At 45.0% G+C, this 21,332-nt stretch overlaps 1 protein-coding gene across 1 annotated transcript; it reads left to right on the top strand.

The window, feature by feature from the left end:
• Positions 1-695: 695 nt before the first annotated feature.
• ppp1r14bb (protein phosphatase 1, regulatory (inhibitor) subunit 14Bb) lies at positions 696-20,963 on the top strand. Its single transcript, XM_079185222.1, has 4 exons — positions 696-1,241; positions 17,577-17,660; positions 17,761-17,793; positions 17,923-20,963. Exons 1-4 carry the CDS (start codon positions 1,041-1,043, stop codon positions 17,989-17,991), a joined length of 387 nt encoding a protein of 128 aa, XP_079041348.1. The 5' UTR covers positions 696-1,040; the 3' UTR covers positions 17,992-20,963.
• Positions 20,964-21,332: the final 369 nt, after the last annotated feature.

Raw genomic sequence — 21,332 nt, 5'->3', positions numbered from 1 at the left:
GCTTTCCACCTACAGCAGCGCGTGTAACCGTAGAAGAGAAAAACATTGAGCAAACATGGAATATATACAATCATATTTTTTGTACACTGTAATCTTATCTTTTCATAAACTGTGAAATGTAGGTGTGAAATTGTGTCTGTATACATTTCACACATTCCAGAGGAGACAAGTGTTGTGAACTATAAAGAAGCATCAAATACCACGTGTTTGTCGACGTCAGGCCCCTAAATTCAAACTAGCAATTTGCGCAAATACTGTTTAAAGGACAATGCACTGCAAGCCTATTATGTCTTCTTTAGTGGATAAAGGTTTCCCTCCAACGGTGAACATTAAAAGATGTCCGTCTCTGATGTTTATATGATCATAGCAGTAGCCTAGAGCATATTCCTCTCGTGCCGAGTCAAACTATGTTAAAATTAGGACAGTGGGCTCCGGGGAGGGGTCACACGCGACAGTTAAGGGAAAGAGGGGGTGTATGTGAGAAGGAAACGAGAAAGAGGGGGAGTGAAGTGGTTTTCAAAGTTTGAAAAAAAAATCAACATTTGCCTTTTCCTCTTTTTCTTTTTTTTTTCCAGTAGCGCTACGTCGGGTGCGCTTGGGTCCAGTCAGAGAGCGCGCACGCACCTCTCGTGAGAGAGAGAGAGAGAGAGAGAGAGAGACGTGTGATTTCTCTTTGTACTGAATGAAGAGTTGAGGCCGGCGCTGCTTCTGCTCACCTCTCTTTTTTTTATATAAGCAGAGTTTGCATGCTGTAAATAGCCCAATAAGCCGTCGGCCCCGTTTGTTTTTGTGGAAGCGACCGACCACAGCCAATGTCCCTTTAAGCGATTTTTGGACAACAAAAGCATCAGGTCCAACGTTGTTTCTTCGGGGGATTCCAAGTCACACATTCATCAGTCGGGATTTTTTCCAGTGCGGAAAAGCGAGCGGCCGCGCGTCCACAGACCGCTTCGACTCCTTGCTCCTTCCACACTTCCACATATCCGTGGGGTGATTTTTTTTAAATTTTTTTATAATTTTTATAACCAAACCGAGCGATCATGGCTGCTGTAACAAGCCCGGAGACGAGCCCTCAACCCCGGGTATATTTCCAGACGCCGGGCGGCACCACGGAGGAACCGGAGATCCCCGTTCGGAAGCAGGGACGCGTAACCGTCAAATACGATCGTAAGGAGCTGAGGAAGAGACTGAACCTGGAGGAGTGGATTATCAACCAGCTAACGGACCTATACGACTGTGAGGTAAAGACCCTAACAATAAAGCCGGCCCTCACAAAACCCGATCGAACGTATCGATGAGGCGGCTCTGCTAAGTAATAAGCTCTGTAAATCAGTTAATCAGCTCCGGGGATTGTCCGTCCGTCCAGTCCGAGAGCAAACTGTTGATAAAGAAACAATTATAGGCCCTTTGTCGCTGCTTTTGGCCTAGCCTCGCGTGTTCTTTAACCTATAGGATCTGGGCCATATGCAAGTAGGATGAGGTAATGAAGATGGCAAACTAGGAGTGTGAGGAAGCTGAACATTAGCTGCAAGAAACAAAGAATTCATGTCAGACATTTCTACCAGTCAGATAAAGCCGCTGTGGTTTTACTTCAACCCCCCTCCACCCACAGGTATAGGCTAAATGTAGCTGATACCGCTTTATTACCTTATCATGAAATAGACAGCCTCTGCTGTTCTCTCTTCTGATTGGCTGGAGCTGTTAAAGCACACCTGTGAATTATTTTAATAGTCTTAATAGCTTACTGGAAATCATACTTTTGTCTTTAAAGACATTGTTTGGTCACTGTTTGAAGTGGATAAATTAGCATGTTTTTCTTTTTTTATTCAATATGGAAATAAAAGAAATGTGTGGCTGTGTCTTTGGTTACACTGTGGCCCCTGGTGCATGCCCCTTCCCTCATGCCTCGTCTATTCTAATTGCAAACTTTTAAGGTGAGGGAGACACCTTGTTATGGAAGGCAAATGGGGGGGCGGGGGGCTTATAATGACCTCCCCTGGTTGTCGTGATGACTGAGCACAATCACACCAGAGTCCCTCTGCACCATCACACATCAAACCGTTGGCCGGGGTGACGCACGGAGAGCCGCGCAGCTCTAATGTAACCTGGCGGAGGCTGTGGTGGAAGCTGCTGGCGTCGGTAGTTGGTAAGCTCATGTCAACTCTACTGAGCTGGCATTGACCCACATTCTATTCCCAGTAGCGCGAGGAATACAACGACATAACAGGTTTGGAGAATTCCCAGTTGGCTATAGCTGAGACCAAAAAAAAAAGGCAGGAGACCGGAAGACAATTCACACATATTAGCACAAGGTCAGGCTGGTCTTTGGGGATAAAATGTTGTCATTTAACAACAGCCTCTTCAGGAGGTCTCCACATTTACACCTGGAAGTCCAAAATCCAATCCACTGACAAACTATAACTTAGTGTAGCTCTATTCTTCCAAGCCAATGTTAAACAAGAGCGTAAATCAGTTTCCAACCCTAGTTTAGTGCCAAGGAGGGTCAGACACTGATACCTCTCTCATGTGAAAACCAGATAGCATCGCACTTTCATTGAGATTTTAACGGCGGTTACTGGGATATCCCGTGACATGGGGATAGTAATAATAAAGTAGCAGGGATACTACAGAGGCTCACATGCCAGCAGAGGCGATTAAATGGCCTGGAGAGGATTTGAAAATCAATGTGCTGTGATTGTGTGCCAATGATGGATTCAGAAGCTATGGATTAAAACCTTGCAGAGTTAAAAAAAAAAAAAAAAAAAAGGTACATTTTCAGGAGAAAATAGTACTGTGTTCTGGCCAGAGAGTGTACAGGGATGAGTATTTCTCTCCCTTAATGAAGATTTATTTATTCCTTCACCCATCTCTCATTCACTACTCTCCTGGGTCACAAAGAGTCCAAAAAGCCCCGCAAATGGTTGTCGCCATGACAGTGAGACTGAGATCGCAATGATTCATTATTGTCAGATCACAGATATAGCGTGCACTCACAAGATGGGACATGTTGATCTAATTCCCCATTTTTCGGACACACATCACTCTCATTCACCGCTAATGGCGATGTCTATTTAGTGCTTTCCATCCACAGTGTTTCCCCCCGGCTCTTCATTGTCCCGATCTCCGTCTCTGCCTCGGCAGTTAGACAACAAAGAGATTAATTTACAGTCGGTTCACTGATGGAGACACATTGGGCTCATTTAGACGGGGAGATGGGGAGCACGTGCTGCTAAACAGTGTAACTGGAGAGGCAGCTTTAGCCGGTCAGGGAGCAGAGTGGGAGAACCCTGTTCGATGTCAAAAGACACGGAGAGATATGTTACTCCTTTTCTCCCACCTCTCTGTGTCCCTCCTTTATTTAACCTTTCACTCCTTTTCCTACCGTGTCTGTCTTTTTGTTTCCGATTCATGCCGTATTCCACATTTCCATTCCCGCCCCCTTCATTATTTCCCATCTCCCTTTATTTCTCTCCTCTCTTGGATGCTTATTTCTTCTAATAATATAACCGGCATGGAGTTTGTTCAACAGGGAATTCATAATGAGCTATTTCCCCCACTCGTATAATCCCTTTAAACATGCTACAAGCAGTCGTTCCTGCCAGACAGCTTGTCAGATATTCATCCAGCCACTTAGTCCGTCTATCAGCCAGAGTCGCTGTGGGTAACAGTGAGGAGCCGAGCCTTGATATGGCTCCATGGCAACGAGGCTTAAATGTTTACGTTGGTTAAACCGCGCAGTGGGAAAAGAAAGGTTGTTTTCAGAATTTTCTTTCAATGCAGGATTATAATTCGAGCCATTCAGTTATTATATTAGCAGGGCCTTTGTGAATTCCTGCAGTCGGGTGTTAATGTGGCATTTGCATTGCTGAAGAAACACACCTGGTGTTCGACAGGGTGCTCCAATGGCGCGGTGATTCCCAGTGATAGTGAAGGGGTGGCTTGGGTTCATCTGATAGGGCTCTGGGGATAACTTAGACAACAAAGGGTGAGAACCGCACTGCAAAAGAGCCTCTAAATCCTCCAATTCCCCCTCATCTCACAGTTTATGTTAGAAACCCAACTGTAAACTGTATTAGGTTGAAAACACAAACACTGAACCGGCAGGAAGTGTTTGGATTTAAGGGGGTTTACTGGGTGTTTCTTTAAGGTTAGCTGCCTTTTACAGCGTCGTTGTTGTTGTTGCGCCTCCACTCTATTACTGGCTCTGTACGTAAGGTGCTAAGTGAGTTCGGGGACACTCTAGGGAAAGAGAAAGTGGTGTGTGTGTGTGTGTGTGTGTTGAGGGGGGGGGGGGGGGGGTTACACTCGTGTCCACGGCTCCACTTCTATTAGAAAAAAAGATAGAATTTCACACCAGCCCTCGCATCATTTCCATGGCAACTGTGCGGTTAAAATGTGAATTTGTCAGTAAAGACTCGGACTGCCTCAGTTTGCTTTGTTTTCTGCAGCCAGCACGCTGGAGCTGACCAGTAGCTACATAGTTAACAGTGGGGCGAGTGGGCGGTCCAATCCCCCAAACTCTAGGGCCCTACGTGGCCACACACACACACACACACACACACACACGCACGCACATAAACACAGATGGGGATACGAGTGAGAACAGAGGCAGGATTGGTGAAGAGGAATGCAATAAACGGGGGAAGAGAAGGAAAAACAACTGGAGGGGATGGCAAGAGGAGAAGGAAAAAGTATCGGAGGAGGCAGGGATGTCAGAGAGTGTTCTTCTAACACGTGTCCTCTGGTACTGCTGTGATATAATAGGAGGGCTCATAAAGTCCCCTTTTCTTTTTGACTGTGGCTGAAAACAATCCAGTGACTTCTGACAGCTTCTGACAATGAATCTCACTCAAACACAATGAACAGTACAGCAAAGGGAATGTGTAAACGGGTCATTTTTCAGTCTGCAACAACACACAATTAAATAGAGCATTCGGAGCAATACAAAAACACCACATGCATCCCGGCATGTTTGTTTAAGTATGTCATTCCGGTCGACGGACACACATGCACAAAAACACACACACGACATTTGCTTTAAACCACCTCACACTTAAAGGTCTGAATACCAATCAGCATTACCCTGTTTCACTCGGTGTGCGTAAGAGAGTGACTACAAAGAGTGGTTGTTACACAGCGGGAGTGAAAGACTCCAGTGTGTCTTTGTAAACACCCCACACACGAACACACACACACACACCAGCACACACTCGCACACAGACACGGGCATGCACACATCGTGTTAATAGCTTACATGTGGTTCTACGTACTGAACAGTCCTTTTCCTGTTTGATGTTGGGGGGGAAGGGGTGAGTCAGCATGTACTGTAGCCTGACCCACTCACTGACCATGTGAGCTTTTTGCTTTTTTTTCTAAGATGCGGAGTGAAGAAATCAACCGTGAGGGAGACCAAGTGTGCGTTTTGGTGAGAGTGCGAGCGAGATCGGAAGGAAGCAAAGAGCGCCAGGCGAGCGGAGGCCTGGATGGGGGGAGGGGGGGGGGGGGGGGGGGGGGGGGGGGGGGGGTGAGAGAGAGAGAGAGAGAGAGAGAACGAGGGATGTGAGTCATCCAGGGGAATGGTTATGCATGTTATCAAAGGAAGTGTGTGAGAGTCATACACACATGGTTCATAGGAAAATCATAGACAACATTAGCACACCACTTTCCCCAAAAAGTACAATCAATGCACACACCTGTTGATTCACACACACACACACACACACACACACACACACACACACACACACACACCACACACTCGCGTTTCTGGCTTTGGTTTCACCAAATTTGCACAGTCACTTTTAAGAGATGAAGGAATGTAATCAACACATTTGTGGGGGACAGGTTGTCAAAACCCTTCGTTGTGGGTCATTTGTTTCAGCGCAGTGTTTAAACATCCTTTTTAACAAAATAGTCAGCTTCAATTTCAAGAATGCAACAGATCGTCGCCTATCCCCCATAATTTATTCTAATACGTAAGCATGCAGGACGGTAAACAACACGCTAGCACCCACTAACATATTGTGAATATCTTTGGGTAGACGTAACTTTTTCCGATTCTTTTGCTGTTCCCCGTCCGCCTCTCTTGTTGCTTGTCGCAACCCTTTCGGCCTGCGCTCCGTCATGTGTCAGCCAGCGTAGCCTGCTCATACAGTACTGATCGTCTGGCACCCCCCCCCCCCCCCCCCCCCCCCCCACCACCACCATGTAAAACCCTTCAGCATTATGTTTCAGCCCCAGCTAAGCCCGATGAGCTTGTCGGGCCAAGTGTAAAAGGTTTACACAAAACCATTTTACCTTAATGATCACAAGTCAAGAGGGGCGCATTGGGGAGATCTATTACTAAAACTCCCAGCGCCAAATCTAATTGCAGGCAGTAACTTGTTTAATGTTGTGGGACAGTTTACAGACTCGAGAGCCAGTTATTCATACACTTCGTCCTGCTAAACAGCTGTGTGTATTGTGCGTGCACATTTAACAGCCATCCAGTAAACACTCAAGCTGTTAAGTTCTTTGCTTCCATAAATACGACGACTGTGATGTATTAAAGCGCCCCTTTGCTCCCCTGCTTCTTATTTTCAAGTAGCTACAATGCCGTTTCAGACGAGCACTCTTCTCGGTCCGAACCAAAGTGCTATTCACTGTCCTTTGATGCATTATAAGACTGCACACATGCTTTTGATAGCGGTCCCGTGAAAGCTCCAGCACCCCGAGGACACTTTTTTAAAGTGAGAATGGGTATAATAGTGACATCGTTTGGTACACAGGCCAGTGTTATTACCATACGTGGCTCCAGGGTGTTGTAGCTGTAATAATGCTTTTAAATGAGGTTTGGGTGGTTTTATTTTATTTTTATTAGCCTCAACGTTGAGGCCATTTTGACGTAATAAAACAAAAGCCATTGTCTCAATATGTAGCAGTTGCAACAAGAGTTGGCAGCAGCTTTGGTATGGAGTCGTTATAATCGTGAAGTGTCTTTGTAAGTAACGCCAACTGCCTGCAGGCTGGGTGAGGTAACACAGATCCACTCAGGAGTGTATTTTAGTCCCAGGAGGTGCATTAGAGCAGACGCCAGTTGAGCTGTTGGTTAACTGCAGGGATGTATGTGTCAGTATATGGCTTTAGTTACTGTCTCTAATTACATGTTTATTGTACCTTATGGTAAGCCAATAACAGACTGTACAGTAGCTGCGCACAATGTCTTTTCTGGTAATACTGTATATTTTAGAGAAGTTGATGGGACTTTTAATATTATTGTAGCTTTCATAGACGGGTTTTTACGAAAACAGACCGCTCTGGCACTCGTTTAGCAGATTATTAGGACAGAGCACCGGGTGCCATGTTGGCCTCGCATGTCCGCCGTGATGTCACCGGCTGTGTGAAAACCGAACTTGGTTATCGCAACGTGGAAGTCATGTGACAGGATTCCTGTGCGATTAATAAAAGTGCTCTGGTTGAAATGGCTTTGGGGAGAAACGGATGGACGAGAGATGTGTGGACAGATGGACAGACGGCTGGTAGGCAGATAGACAAATAATTCAATTTCAATTATATTTGTAATAGATTTGCAATAGAGAAGATAGTCAAAATGATGAATGAGGCGGAGGAATACAGTCCCTTCTGTTATTTACCATAATATATTAAAAGAATGATGTATGTGGTTTGATATTGTTTAGTATCAATACTAGTATTTTAGCTTTTCATACTAATTGTTTGCTCCATGTGTGGTCTTAACTATTTACTATAACTATACTATAACTACTATAAGTTGCATTTTCATCACAACTGACCATATTTGGGCAAATAGTCTGATGAAGAAATGACTGACTCGTCAGGGAGGGAGTCAGGCTTTTACTCACTCACACTCACATATACTCTCACTGTGTTGGAATGAAGAGCATTAACTGAACAAATCAACACATCAACTGCTCAGTCATTCACCTACTTATTCAACACCAGCTCCATATTATAAAATCTAGCAAAAAAATACCAACACTTTACTATCAGGGTTGCTGTTGCTTCAGACCTTGTCTTGTCTCGTCTCTTTGTCTTGTTTTTTGTTTCGATGTGATAATCTGCTGGAATAATCTGTAACTGACCCAATATGGAATTCAACCGAAGCCTTTACTTATTAGCGCGTCGCCAGCGTTCAAGGAGTCAGAGGTTGTGTTGATGATTGATCTGTATGAAAGTATGGTAACGTTCCCGAATCCCTTTAATCTCAAGAGCGGCAAGAAACATCTCAGCAAAGTGGGTGAAAATAAATGGACGAAGTATTTCAATAGAACTTGAACTAGCGCGTAGGATTGCCCAAACACTCCTGCCTGAAACGGCAATGACAGCATAAGTCATTCCATGAATTGCATGGGAAAAGAACAAACGAGTGTTGGGCCCCTTTGATTGTCTTACTTGCCAAGAGTGACATAATGATAATCTGCTGTAATCCTTTGTATGCGCTCTTAATTTAATCTGCACGTAATCTCATGTTTCAGTCCAATTGTAGTGGTAATGTCTGGTAGAGGAGGTGTGTGTCTGAGTTTTTTTTGTATTTTTACTTGTTTGCTCTCATGGTAATTAACAATTGATGGTAAAAAAACGGGAAAAATCAATTCAGAGCACCTCAGGCTACTTTCTTCCAGTGGTTCCCAAGATGCGTGCACACAGAACACACACGTCGATAGCAGTCTGTGTGTGAATTCGTGGAGCGACGTGGTCTCAGAAACGACAGATCTCAAGAGGAGATGCAGAGTGGAGGTGGAGGGTGAAAGTGGGCACTTGAGATGCTGCCTGGATCACGTATTTCAGATGAATGCACGAGGCATTTTGTAATTGGAGTGGGCTGAAGAGAGAGAGAGAGAGAGAGAGAGAGAGATTTTCTTGAGTGAGGAAAGCTGCATTGGTTTATGCAAATCATTGAAAGCTGCATGGAAATTAAAAGCAAAGATTAAAAGTTAGCAGCCAAAGGTTGTCCGCATATCTGTCACTCCCCTTAGAAAAAAATAGCCTCACTGCTAATACTACGGTTATGCCGTGTTAAACAGCAGCAAATGGACAGCAATGTTTTTGCTTTAAATCTTGACTTCTCATTTGGGGGGAAATTGGGCAACAGCGGCAGCCGGCACCGCTCGGTTGCCAGTACAAGTCTTCCCGAGGCTGGTTGTGACCCTGAGGGACCAGCGTTAGTGTTTTGCCCGGGCAGGCTGCAGCACAGACACGTCCAGTCAACACACACTAAACCACTGAACCGTTCAGTCGGGCCAAACAAGCCCGTGTGTGATTCACTCAACCGTACTGCGAGCAGATAGGACTTTGGGCAGCTTTTGGAGGGAATAAGGTTGGGTGAGATCGATTTTCAGCACTATGTATGTGTGTGTGTGGATGTGTGTTTGTGTGCTCTGGCGTGTAAGCATGATCCACGTCTATTAGCAGCTCTAGGTTCAGCTAACCATTTTCTTCTTTACAAGATATATTTATATATTTCAACTCTACTAATGCTAAATACAGTATTTATGATATTGTTGCCTAATTACAGTGTAAGAACTACTAAAACTCCTGTGCTTGCGTCTCAATTATAGTTAGGAATAGTTCCCTGGCATCATATAAAAGTTGCGTTCTGTGTACTTGGAGCCTGTTTGGTTTGGCTCTCTCCTGTCTGAAGCAACCCACACACACACACACACACACACACACACACACACACACACTGGGACACGATGGCATGCCCACATCGCCACCACCAGACTCTGGTTCCTTTTACTTTACATGGCAGAGCCGTTGTATCAGGAGTGAGATAGCAGGAAGGCTGCAGAGTCCAAACACATGGAGGCTCTGGTAGGATGTGCTCAATGAGGGACATGTTGTTTTTAAGATGGGTTTGTAATAGAACAAAAAACATTTAGGAGCTGCATGCGGCTCTACTTCCACAGAGGTGCATGTAGAGTTAAAAGATATATATATATATGACGGATAAAACAATGAAGTTGGATTCACTAGTCTTCATCCTGGTTTGCAAGCAGGCTGAAGAGGTTCGTTCAGTTCAACTGTTTTCGCCTGCGGCTCTTTCTCTTTTGTTTTTCAGATGATTCAAAACAGGACATCGTATTCTTCCTAGGAGGAAGTGCATTCAGCTGATTAGACGCGCAATCGAGATGACGATCAGCCACACAGACACACAAACAAACGAACGGTGCACAATAACACACCCATGTGACGTTACGTGCCCACTGCAGACTGGATCGAGCACACAGCAGTGTATTGATTCTGGACTGTTGTGGTTTATGGTTCATGGCTGTGTGTAAGGCCACATATTCATTTCAGCACCACTTACATTAATTGCGCACACACACACACACACACACACGCTCACATTCCGTCAACTCCGTCCTCCTCAACAGTTTCTGTTAAATCTCACCATACACACACACACACACTGTCAGCCGGCCACTTCCCACAGATATCGCTCTACCTACCCTCCCCCCCTCCCCCTCGCTATCTCCCAAGGTCACGTGGCCTGACAGGAAGTCGCTGTGTGCTCTGGTGTTTTTAACCCCTTCTTCGCATTGAGAGGAAAAACAGATCTTATGTTCTGGGGGGGGGTCACACGTTTTGTGAGCCAATCTGCTCCTGGGAGGAAGGAAAAAGACGTGTCGGAGAGGGAGGCCAACAATGTCTGTTATTCAAAGAGCTGCAGATTCCCGATAAGCAATCGGGCGAGGGAGATAGAAAGAAGATGGAAAGCAGCAGGCGATGACTGACACAATGCATCCCGAATCCCGACACCCTTGTCGACCCCTCTGTGACTCCATCGCTCTCATTTTCTCTCTCGTGTTCTCCCGTAAGTGGCCCGCAGCAAGGTCCAAACGCTGCGGATCGCTCTGGTACAGAGTGATTTGTAGGAGAGCAGTGAGCGGTAACGCCAACCAGACAGGAAGGGCATCAAAGGAGACCTAAAGATAAAGGGACAGAGTGGGAGAGCATGACAGGAAGTGGGTTCAAGCCCAGTATTTTTCCACTATTGCCATGCTGGGTGTGTGTGTGTGTCTGTGTTCATCAGATGACAGAAGACCAAATTAGATCAGTCCCAAGGGTGTCGTGAATTACCACCTTGAGATGTCTTGCAGGCTAATGTATGGCTCAGTTTCAACTTCAAATATTTGTTGTCATTTTGACAATGAAGGGGTTTGGTACCTTCTGTAGTGTCCTTTATTTCTGAGTCATATTATTAAGTAAGATGTTTTTCTAACCCTAACCCATGACCATGCACAGGCATTGCCTGCAGACATTTGCACATTATCGATCAGCACATCCTTAACTTCTCCATCGATTTAAGTCCGGGAAAGGAAGATAAACAATTACAAATAAATCACAAAATGCCTCCGTCCTTTAGTGTAAATGTTTTGGTTCCCTTTTTGCTGTGACTTTTTATTGCTTGTAATAATGTGTGGCTCAATCCGTCGGTGTTTATTTAAGAAACGGGCCTGAGCATGCATACGACGTGTGAATTCGAAGGTGTGCTTATCGGCTCATCTGAGAGTCCTCGTGCGCTGTAGTTGCCTTTTAAAACCTTCCCTGCACCCTTAGTCAAATATAATTATGTGAATCTTTGCAGAAGCACGTTTTATCCATGAGCCAATCTTTTTGAACCTGAGCAATGCACGGATATGGCTTGTTTTTGTGGGTTAAACAGCACCGTACTTATCCTCAGCCAGAGTGATTGCACGCTGTTATGCTCCCGTCTCTTCTCGTTTGGTTATCTCTTTTTTTCACCGGCCTTCAGCCACACTTCTGTTTTATCCTCCTCCGTGCTTGCCTCTTCTCTCAGTTCTCTCACCCTCGCCTTTGTCTGTCCTTGAGCGTACCTCAGTGGGCGACCCGTGAGGACTCTCACGCACCAATAATCCCCTTTTTCACAATCGCAACTAATTACAACAGCTGATATTTAAGTATCGGGGAAAGAGCCAAATGATTTATAGCTCAGGCCTTTTGTTTTGGACCATTAGACAACATTTTGTCCATCAACATGCTATTTGAGTGCAAATACGTGCAAATACTAACCAGATGCTTTGGTTTCTGACATTTTGCTTCAGATTGTTGCGTGGACACTTGGTTCTCTCAACCTGAGAGAGCCTAACAACACACACCGACAGCCAAACCATCTCAGCTCACACCGCCTGCAGAGTGGTTGCGTGTCTGCAACTCGTCATTGTCGGTGTTCGCACATATTTTGTACCTGTGTCACGGTGCCAAGTCGACCAGCGTGGGGGTAATAGTTTTAATGGACTCGCTCACCCACTCCGTTATGCAAACACGTCTAAACACTCAGCAAAAGCACTCTCTCCTGCTTGGGCTGACCTCGATGCGATTAAGACAGCGTGGATAGAATTGGAAAGGAGAGGCACGCGGTGTTAGCGTAGCATGTCATTTATTAGCGTAAATTAGCTCCATGTAGATCGCACGTCCACCTCCCCTCTGCATCTGTACTTTTTCCTCCACAACTAGTCAATAAAACGGACGAGCAAGTACAGTATCATAAAAGGAGGAGTAAATGTTGCATAACGGAGTCTGGTTCATTCAGCCAAAGCAAACACACGCACAAGGAACTTGGAGGAAGTGGCGACATTGTTCGGCGCCACGCGGCCTACTTTTCCTACTCCTTCCTCCATCCTGCCTGCTCCAGCCATCGTTCCCCTCTGTCTCTAACTTCCCCCCCCCCCCATCCTTCATCCCTGCATTGTACCAAGCCCAAACGTTGTTTTGTCTTCGTAGCAAAACAGGCGATTGGCCATCCTGAAGTCGGGACTATTTTTATCCTGGTTAGTTGCTGCGGTGGTGGGAAATCACTCGTTATCCAGCTTTTTGGTAAAGCTAAGCTTTTCTGTCACTCTTCACACTTGAATCACTTTCTTCTACATGTGTCTTACAGAGTTTACACAGATCCCATCACAGGAATCAGCTAGGTTGTGTGTCATCACTGGAAGACATGCTGTGTAATCCTCGTAGGTGGCCTCTGTGACCTACTTAACACATGAAGCTTCCTACACTTTAAAGGCACTGGCTTATATCCGTCTTAATACACTTCATATCCCCCTGTATCTTCTTTTTACTAGCCGTGCGTCTATGTTGCTCATTCACAGTCCTATCTGCATTTGTCTAGCGGCCGTTTCTCAGATTTTTACGCTCACATCCTCTTTACATCAGCATAGTTCATCTTTCACTGTGTCTAGCCTGTGTGTCTCGCACGTAAATCAGTTTTTTTTCTTTTCAGATTTGAAGCCAGAGTACTGTGGAATCCAATCAGTCTAAAATAAAAGCAGTTGGCACATGGCGTAGTTTATTAACTGAGTCCAGTCGCCTTCCCCGGAGAAACCCCGACTTTGCTTCGTTGCTCTCGATCATCCCTTCCCTTTCCGGAGATATTTCCAGAAGCCACGACGGGCCTTTTTGCTGTAAATACGAGGGCACTGACCTACTTGTGTGTGTGTGTGTAGCTTATGTTTTGTCCTGCGAGGAAGCTGTATCTGGTATTTGGTCTGTCCGAGCCTGCAGCAGCTATACACGGACCCCCCTGTGAGAGGAGCAGTTCTATGACCTACGCATGCACACAAATACGCTCTCATACTGTCACATCGCATTCGGCTCCGTCCTGCAGGCAGCCTCCAGACAGACAGTGTGTCTGCCTCATTGTGTCGGTGTGGGAATCCTATTCGCAAGCTTGTCAGGAAGAGTATAATTAAATTCAAAGACCACAATCAAAATAGGGTCTGTATGCCAGTTTATAGTTTCCCAGTTTGTTTCTCAGAGGACGCTAGTGGCTCAGACTGAGAAGGGCAGACATCTTGCTTTGCACGCAACATCAACAGAACCACGACGAGACGAAACTGGGAACACGTTATTTACACTCAGAAGTCAGAAATCACAGTCACGGCTTTGAATAAGCGAGGGAATTATTACATGGGCCTTTTAAAAAATAGTGTTTGCCTTTTGTTCAGTAGTCTAGAGTAAGTATGGCAATAAGATAATGATAATAAGAGAAATGGATTATTCATGGTTGATCCTTCATAGGGACAAACGATCATGAATAGACCCTTTCACAGCCGACCTCACTATAAATATGCGGCCGCATGTTGGCAACGGACGTGGCGTTTTTTGCCCCCAGCCATCCAGACGAGACGGCAAGCTTTAAACGTTGAATTGGAAACCGTTACCAGCATCAAAATGTCTGGTTGTTGCATGGTTGGGGGGGGGGGGGGTTTAGAATTGATATTCCAACAGCGGACTCACGTTCTATAGAAGTCCGACAGGCTCCCGGCCACTTCAGAGCAACAGGTGTTACAGTTTATTGAGTGACCATGTTTAGGTTTTTAAAAAGGATACCGACGTGTTCTTTTGGTGTTTTCAACAGCTGCCCGTCACTTGGAGCGACCACGGACACATTCGGCGAGAGAGTCACCAGTTGACACGGTCACTCCTTAAAACGCCATTTTCCTCTAGAGCTAGTCAACATGTTGACTTCCACTGGACTGTTGAAATGCTCATGTTTGTGGGGCCCATTTTAAAACTCAATCAAGTCACAACTCTGAGTCTATGTGAGGGTATTTGACCTTCAGTACACGCCCACGGATAATGTCATTGGAAGCATCTCGTGACTCGTTTGCTCGTGACTTCTCGCTGGTGTAACGTTGTACGCTATTTATTTATTTTTTACACCAAATCCACGTTTATATTTGCCCACTATATACTTGCTAATGTATCCTACCCACTCGCTAATGGCACACAGATCTAGAAAGTCAATTTGTTTCGGTTGCATTCTAGATCTTGCACTCTTCCGTACTTCCATTTCCCCAACTGCGGACGTCATCGATGTTTACAAACAAAGCCATTTTCCTATGGAAGATTAGGGAATAAATGATCATTCCCTCCAGTAAACTTGAACAATATGTGCAATCTTGTGGATGTGCTGAAAAAAGATTCCTGGTTGATTTGCCTCTTTTGAGTAGTTCCACACTGCACTGCTTTGTTCGCCGTCCTGCGGCGTGTGCCAATATCTCGTAGGCACCTTTCAGTCCAGATCACATCTGCGGCCAACAGTAAAACCCCCTCCAGACTCCAGACTAGTTCAGTAAGTCAGTCTGCAGGATTGTTTTGGAAATCCTCCCTCGTGATTCCCTGCTTTCTTTGTGTCTCCTATCTGAAGCCTGTCTTCCGGCCTTTTTCAAAATCCCATCCCTCCCTCCCTACTCTCCCCCCTCAGCTGCTCCCTCTTCTCGATATGCTCCTTAACCTCTTACCTTCCTTCCTCTTTCCGTTCCCTTCCCCCCTTTCAGTTTCATCAGTGTGTCTCTCAAATTATTTTCGAGTAGCTGTATCAAATGGAAGCGTGTCGCTTACGCTTTTCAGGAACAATCCGTGCGTTACATTTACCTTGAGACGACGTCGAAGGGATACAGAGTAGAAATAAAATCAAAAATGAATTGTCCGGGCGTTAAAAAGAATGTCGATTTATTCTTTTATCTTGAATGAGCGGTTTGTTATCTATTCGTTTCCTTTGTGTTCTCGCCTTTCTCACGTTGTCTGTCGTAGCTTTCTTTACTGCCTGTAGTAGCAGCACATGGAGCACACATGTGCAGATCAGTCTTTGTGTCAGACTTCACTCCCTGTGTGTGTGTGTGTGTGTGTGTGACAGCGTCAGTATGTCTGCAGTGTAAGAATTTGTGCACCTTTGTGTCCGTCTTTCAGAGCTTAAATTTGGAAATTCTGTAAGAGACTTATGTGTCTGTGTGTGAAAGAGTGTGTGAATAGTGTACCGTGTGTGTGTGTGTGTGTGTGTGTCAGTATTTTTGCACTTTTTTGCCAGCGTTGCTGCTTTCAGCTTGTGTGTAATGTCAACCTGGGTGTCCGTGTGTGTGTGTGTGTGTGTGTGTGTTTTTTACTCTGCTGACAGTAAGTCTGGTTGTCACCTCCAGTCTCTATCTCACATACACAGGCTGTCCTGCTCAGAACTAAATCCTCATACCCCGTCTTTTACACACACACACACACACACACACACACACACACACACACACACACACACACACACACACACACACACACACACACACACACACACACACACACACACACACACTTCATCCAGCTCAGACTTATTAATGCTCATTTTATAATTCTTTAATCCATGAGTGTGTGTGAGGTGTGTGTAACAGAAAGGATGTGTGTGATGTTGAGGAGAAAGAAAGAAAAAAAGTGCCATTTGGTAAATGTGACACACAAATGTGCACACACAGCATGCTGTGCCTGTCTGTGAGTGTGTGTGTGTGTGTTGAGTAGGGGGCAGTTGGGCAGGTGCAGAGACAGCTGGTGTGGGCAACTCTAACCAAGGGGGAGGACGAGAGCGAGGGAGAGATTCCTAGAGAATGACATGAATATAGGGTAGCAACTGAGCTGCAAAAGAGGGGGAAACGAGTGTTTGTACGAAAGAGTGTGTGCGTGTGTGTGTGTTGCTGCCAGTGGTGAACCGCTTTGATAGCACACACTGAGCTAGTGTGCTTGAGTGAGACAGATGGAGAAAGAGAGAAAGAGAGGGAGACGAGTGAAGCACTTTCCATAGAGCGACTGATTAATGAGAAGAAAAAGTATTGATTGGCCTCAGGGAGGAGGCGTGGCGAGAAAGGGAAAGAAAGGAACCAAGATGAACTCACAGCGAACTCAGTTTCACTCATTTGCTGAGCCAAACATCTCTAAGCTAGAAGGCAAGGGTGCTCTTAACCTCCATATTAGAGGTCAGCTTATCAGTATCAGGCCTTAATTGCTTTTGCTTGAATTAAAAGTGTGCATTTTCATTTGTTTCAAATTGAATTACAAGCCAACTTTTGAAAGGACAAAGTTATTCTCTGACTTTCTCAACATCAACGCTGATTCAAAGGAGCCCATTTTAAGATTTGCTACGGCGTGTTTTCCCTTCTAGACGTGACAGTCAGCAGTTCGCGGGCCAGCTTTCAGCAATGCACTTGCTGCAGATATGGGCTGGCGTCAAAGCAATGGTTTCCAAACACAGGCTGACATTTGACATTGATTTGTCTACTTTGCGATAAGCGAAAGTGTCTCAGTTCCTTATACTTTGTGTGTAAATGAATGCACAGGCACTGAATGTGTCAGTATTGGACATATATACGGTTGAGCTCTCCTGCTGTCTTCACTGTTACCTGTTCCCGTCTCCTTGCCTGTTTCTTTGTCTCTCTCCTCTCTTCTCTCCGCCGTGTGCAACACGGCGAGGTGACGGGCGGACGTCGCCCTCTAGTGTTCACAAGTGGACATGCATCGGTGGCTTTGCACCACGTCATGCAGCCAGACAGAAATGCCAGTGCCGGTCTATTTGCAGACAGCCACATAACATAAACACAGGGAAAGAAACCCTCATCAACCGTTCTATTCTTAGTCCACGTGTCCAATGAAAAAGAGGTTGACTAATGTGTGTGTGTGTGTGTGTGTGTGCGTACGCTGTCACTTTCAGATTTCCTTCAGCTGTGCTAACCGAATTTTATTTTTACTTTTCCTCAACTTCATGCCACGTGCTACAGGAGGAGGCCATCCCAGAGCTGGAGATAGATGTGGATGAGCTGCTGGATATGCCCAGTGACGTTGAGCGGGGAGCCAGGGTCAAGGTAAGGAAACTAACACGCTTGTGTCAAAGCATGCAAGGACACACACGCACGCATGCAAAAGACAAGATACATATTCAGACTGTCTTTTATTGTTTTACAGGACTTACTGGTTGACTGTTTTAAACCTACTGAGGTAAGATGTTTTTTTTATCTCTCTTCTATCCTCCTACCCGCTGACACTTTACCCCCTGATTAATGCACTGTGCATTTTTTGTATTTCAGAATTCCCCTCATGTGTTTTGTCCCTCCTGTCTCCCCGTAGAACTTCGTCTCAGAGCTGCTCGACAAGATCCGAGGGATGCAGAAGCTGTCCACGCCTCAGAAGAAATGATGGCGTCCTTCCTCTTCCTCCCACATCCTCCCCTCCACCTCAGCCCTCACCTCTCGTCTTCCTACTGTGCTTTCCATCTTTCCATTTTGATGTCAGTTTTCTTCCATTGGGTATTTTCATGAAATACTTCAACTAAACCTTGTTTCCTCTTTTCCGATACACCCTCCGCTCTAAACCCCCGTTCCTGTTATTCCCCTCCTTGCCTGGTTCCGGCCTCCATAATTCGCTTTTAACCTTCAGCGAAGAAGAAGAAGTAAAGAATGCATAATAGTAAGCAGGGGGAAACAACAAGTGATTCATTGGTCTTTATCCAGGCACTCTCCTTCTGTCTCTTTTCCCACTCCTGCTCCTCCTTCGCCCTTTGTTTGGCTTCACTCCTCTTCCTCATCCCTCCCTCGCACCACCCTCCATCTGTCTGAGGAGGAAGAGAAGAGGAGCGGAGACGAGATGAGTCCCATAATTACCGAGAGTTGGGCGGCCGCGAGGTGGGAAGAGGAACGAGAGTCTGCAACAGCCAAGAGAAGGGTTGGAAGGGTGAACGGCGGAGTTGGAAACAGCCAATCAGCTTGAAGCAGGGCCTAATCATTGCGTTTGTCTCGACCAATGAGATTCCTTATTTCGTTATTTGTGAGGGGTTTAAACTTGTAAACGATCCAGCTACCAACCACGGTTCTTTTGATACTTTCTAGTTCAGTTTGAGGGCACGGGGATATTCACTTGACTTTAGTTTGTCTGTAAGTTTTCTTTTGTTGGGGGCGGGTCAGTACAGTCAGAGACATTTGCTACAGTGGTGCATTTAAAGACTGTCCTTTTTTTGTATATGTGTGTGTGTGTGTGTGTGTGTGTGTGTGTGTGTGTAATTTTGGGAAGAAAATCTGAACCTCTGACCACGAAGAATAATGTGTGCTAGATCTTTAGTCCAACAAAGAGGGAAAATTTGATCCCTGGAATTAGCGTTTGAACCTTAAAAAAAAAGTCACTGGCTGGCTGCTGTGGTCATACAGTCCAACCAATTGTGGACTGAAATTCTTCCTGTGAGGCTAGAGTAGAGGTAGGTTATTTTAGGTCGGGTGTGCTTGTACGGAATTCAAATTCTGGGGGAAAAATTGTATGTTTTTCTTTCCTCAAATGCGTAGTGCAAAGTCGTAAGAGTGGCTCTTTAGAAGCCCACGCTGTCCAGCCTGCACATGCAGACGTCTGTGTGTCGCTAAATGCTACGTGCGCCTGTTGCTACATAATGTACAGCAACGTTCATAATAGGAGTGTTTATCCTGGCCTGTATATTCTGCTGTTCTGTTTGACAATTTAGATTTTTAGTATAGGACTGGTTCCTGTTTTGTTTTTCTGGATGCATTTTGTCACACATATACACACACACACACACACACACACTGACAGTCCGACAAGGGGACCCAGAACAAAGCTGCCTTTTTTTTGTTTCATAGCCCCTTTCTATGTCCTTTTCACTTTCATTCAGTCCACCGCATAGTTTTGTGTTTGGCAGACGTCATTTCAGAGCAGTCACACGTGGGAACTGAAAACGTCTTTGGAGTTCCGTGTTGGTGGCAAGACTTTGTAATGTCCTCTGCCTGTCAGTAGACCCACCAATGAGACGTCTGAATGGGAAGGATGGAGGCCACTGTTTTACATTGAAGCTGTCTAAAAGCATTCACCCTTCCTTTTTCTTCTTTCTTTCTCTCACACACACACACACACACACACATAGGCCACCCTTGGGGGCGGAGAAAACGGAAACGTATTAGAAAACACAGCTGCCTCTCACGCAGATGTGCACACACACACACACACACACACCAAGTGCTGAGAGAGTGGAGAGAGAGAGAGAGAGAGACAGGTCCGTTTCTGTCACAAGATCTGTGTTTCCCCGCCGCAGCTGCCAATCATCTCTGAGAATAAGCCATCTGTGTCTCATCCCGAGCCAATCAGATGAGAGACTGAAGCCAGCCGGCCTATTGGAGAAGCAAAAGCATTTGCTGCGCGTCCTGTGACCAATTGTGAACACCTGCGGTGACAGCAGACCTCCGCTGTCTGTCTCCTTCTCTGTGACTGCCAACACACACACTGGCCCATTTCTATCTTGCTGCTCTGTCATTACGCCCCGGCATCCCCTCTTTCCTTCTCCTCCCACCCATTTCCATCCCTTTTGTCCACCCTCTCTCCATCCTTTCTTCAGTTTACTTCCCTTTTTTTTTTTTTTAAACAGATGTTGCCTTAGGTATTATTTATGTTACACAAACCAAATAAACGGGAGACATTCATTTTTAAAAAGGTCACGCAAACTGCTAAACGCGCGTGTGGAGAACCTTGGATTTTCTGTCGCTCCTTTTCTTTCGTTTTTGAAAAACAAAATGAGATTCTGTTGTTTTTTTGTGTTTTTTTTTTTTTTTTTAGAAGTGAGTGTTTAATACTTAGGCCTTGATACAGTGATTTTGATTAGATAAAACAATGTTCTTTACATTTACCATTTGAATACTGGTCTGTTTTTATTGTGATCATGACACTTCTTGATGCCCGGCCTTGGATTACCACGTAGTAGAACAAAAAATCCATTCAGATGCATTTTGGTGCGATTGCTTTTGCCTTCCTGGTGGGGTTTCCAAACCCAGCACCGTTGGCTTTTTTGGAGGCATCGGATTGTACCAGGCAAGCTCAATCAGTAGGTGAATTTGAGTGGATTTTAATTCCTAAATCCGGGTTTGGATTATATCTTCTTAGACTGTTATTGAGAAGTCTGTTTTTTTTACTGTTGGGGAAAATTGCAAAAAATATATATACTGATTATCATAATTGAGGCTAAATACAAGAGCTAAACCATGCAGATTGAAGGAGCGGAGATGTTTTTTGGACAATGATTAGATTAAACCAACAAACAAATGTAGCAATATCAACAACAGGTCTTGTTTTTGCCCAATTTTGTTACACTTTTATGCAACTTTAATAAAAACATGTAAAATGGACTTGTTTGTCTTTGTTTATTGTGTTTGTCAATTCTCTGCTTCAGAAGACCCAGAGAGCATTATACAGATGATTGACAGTATATTAGCTTATATTTAGTTCAATCAAGCCTCTAAATTTGATGTTTGTTAGTATGTGATTTTTTCATTTGTAAAGATACATTTTTAGCTGAACCCTTTAAAGACCTTTTTCATGGGAGACATTTTTTAAATAGTATTTTTATTGGAAAAACTGCCACGGTTCACAAGATGATCCATGTTCCATTTTGTCGGAAGACATTTTAGCTTAGCACGTAAATCATTTAAACTTTTAACAATGCCTCTGTTCCATTAAGTGTCCCTGAAACTCAGTGACCACCATACACA

This window comes from Pholis gunnellus, assembly GCF_910591455.1.
Source record: "Pholis gunnellus genome assembly, chromosome: 23".
In the NCBI taxonomy this organism is placed as follows: domain Eukaryota; kingdom Metazoa; phylum Chordata; class Actinopteri; order Perciformes; family Pholidae; genus Pholis; species Pholis gunnellus.
The sequence above is the reverse complement of the archived record's forward strand: the minus strand, read 5'-3'. Positions and strand labels throughout refer to the sequence as shown.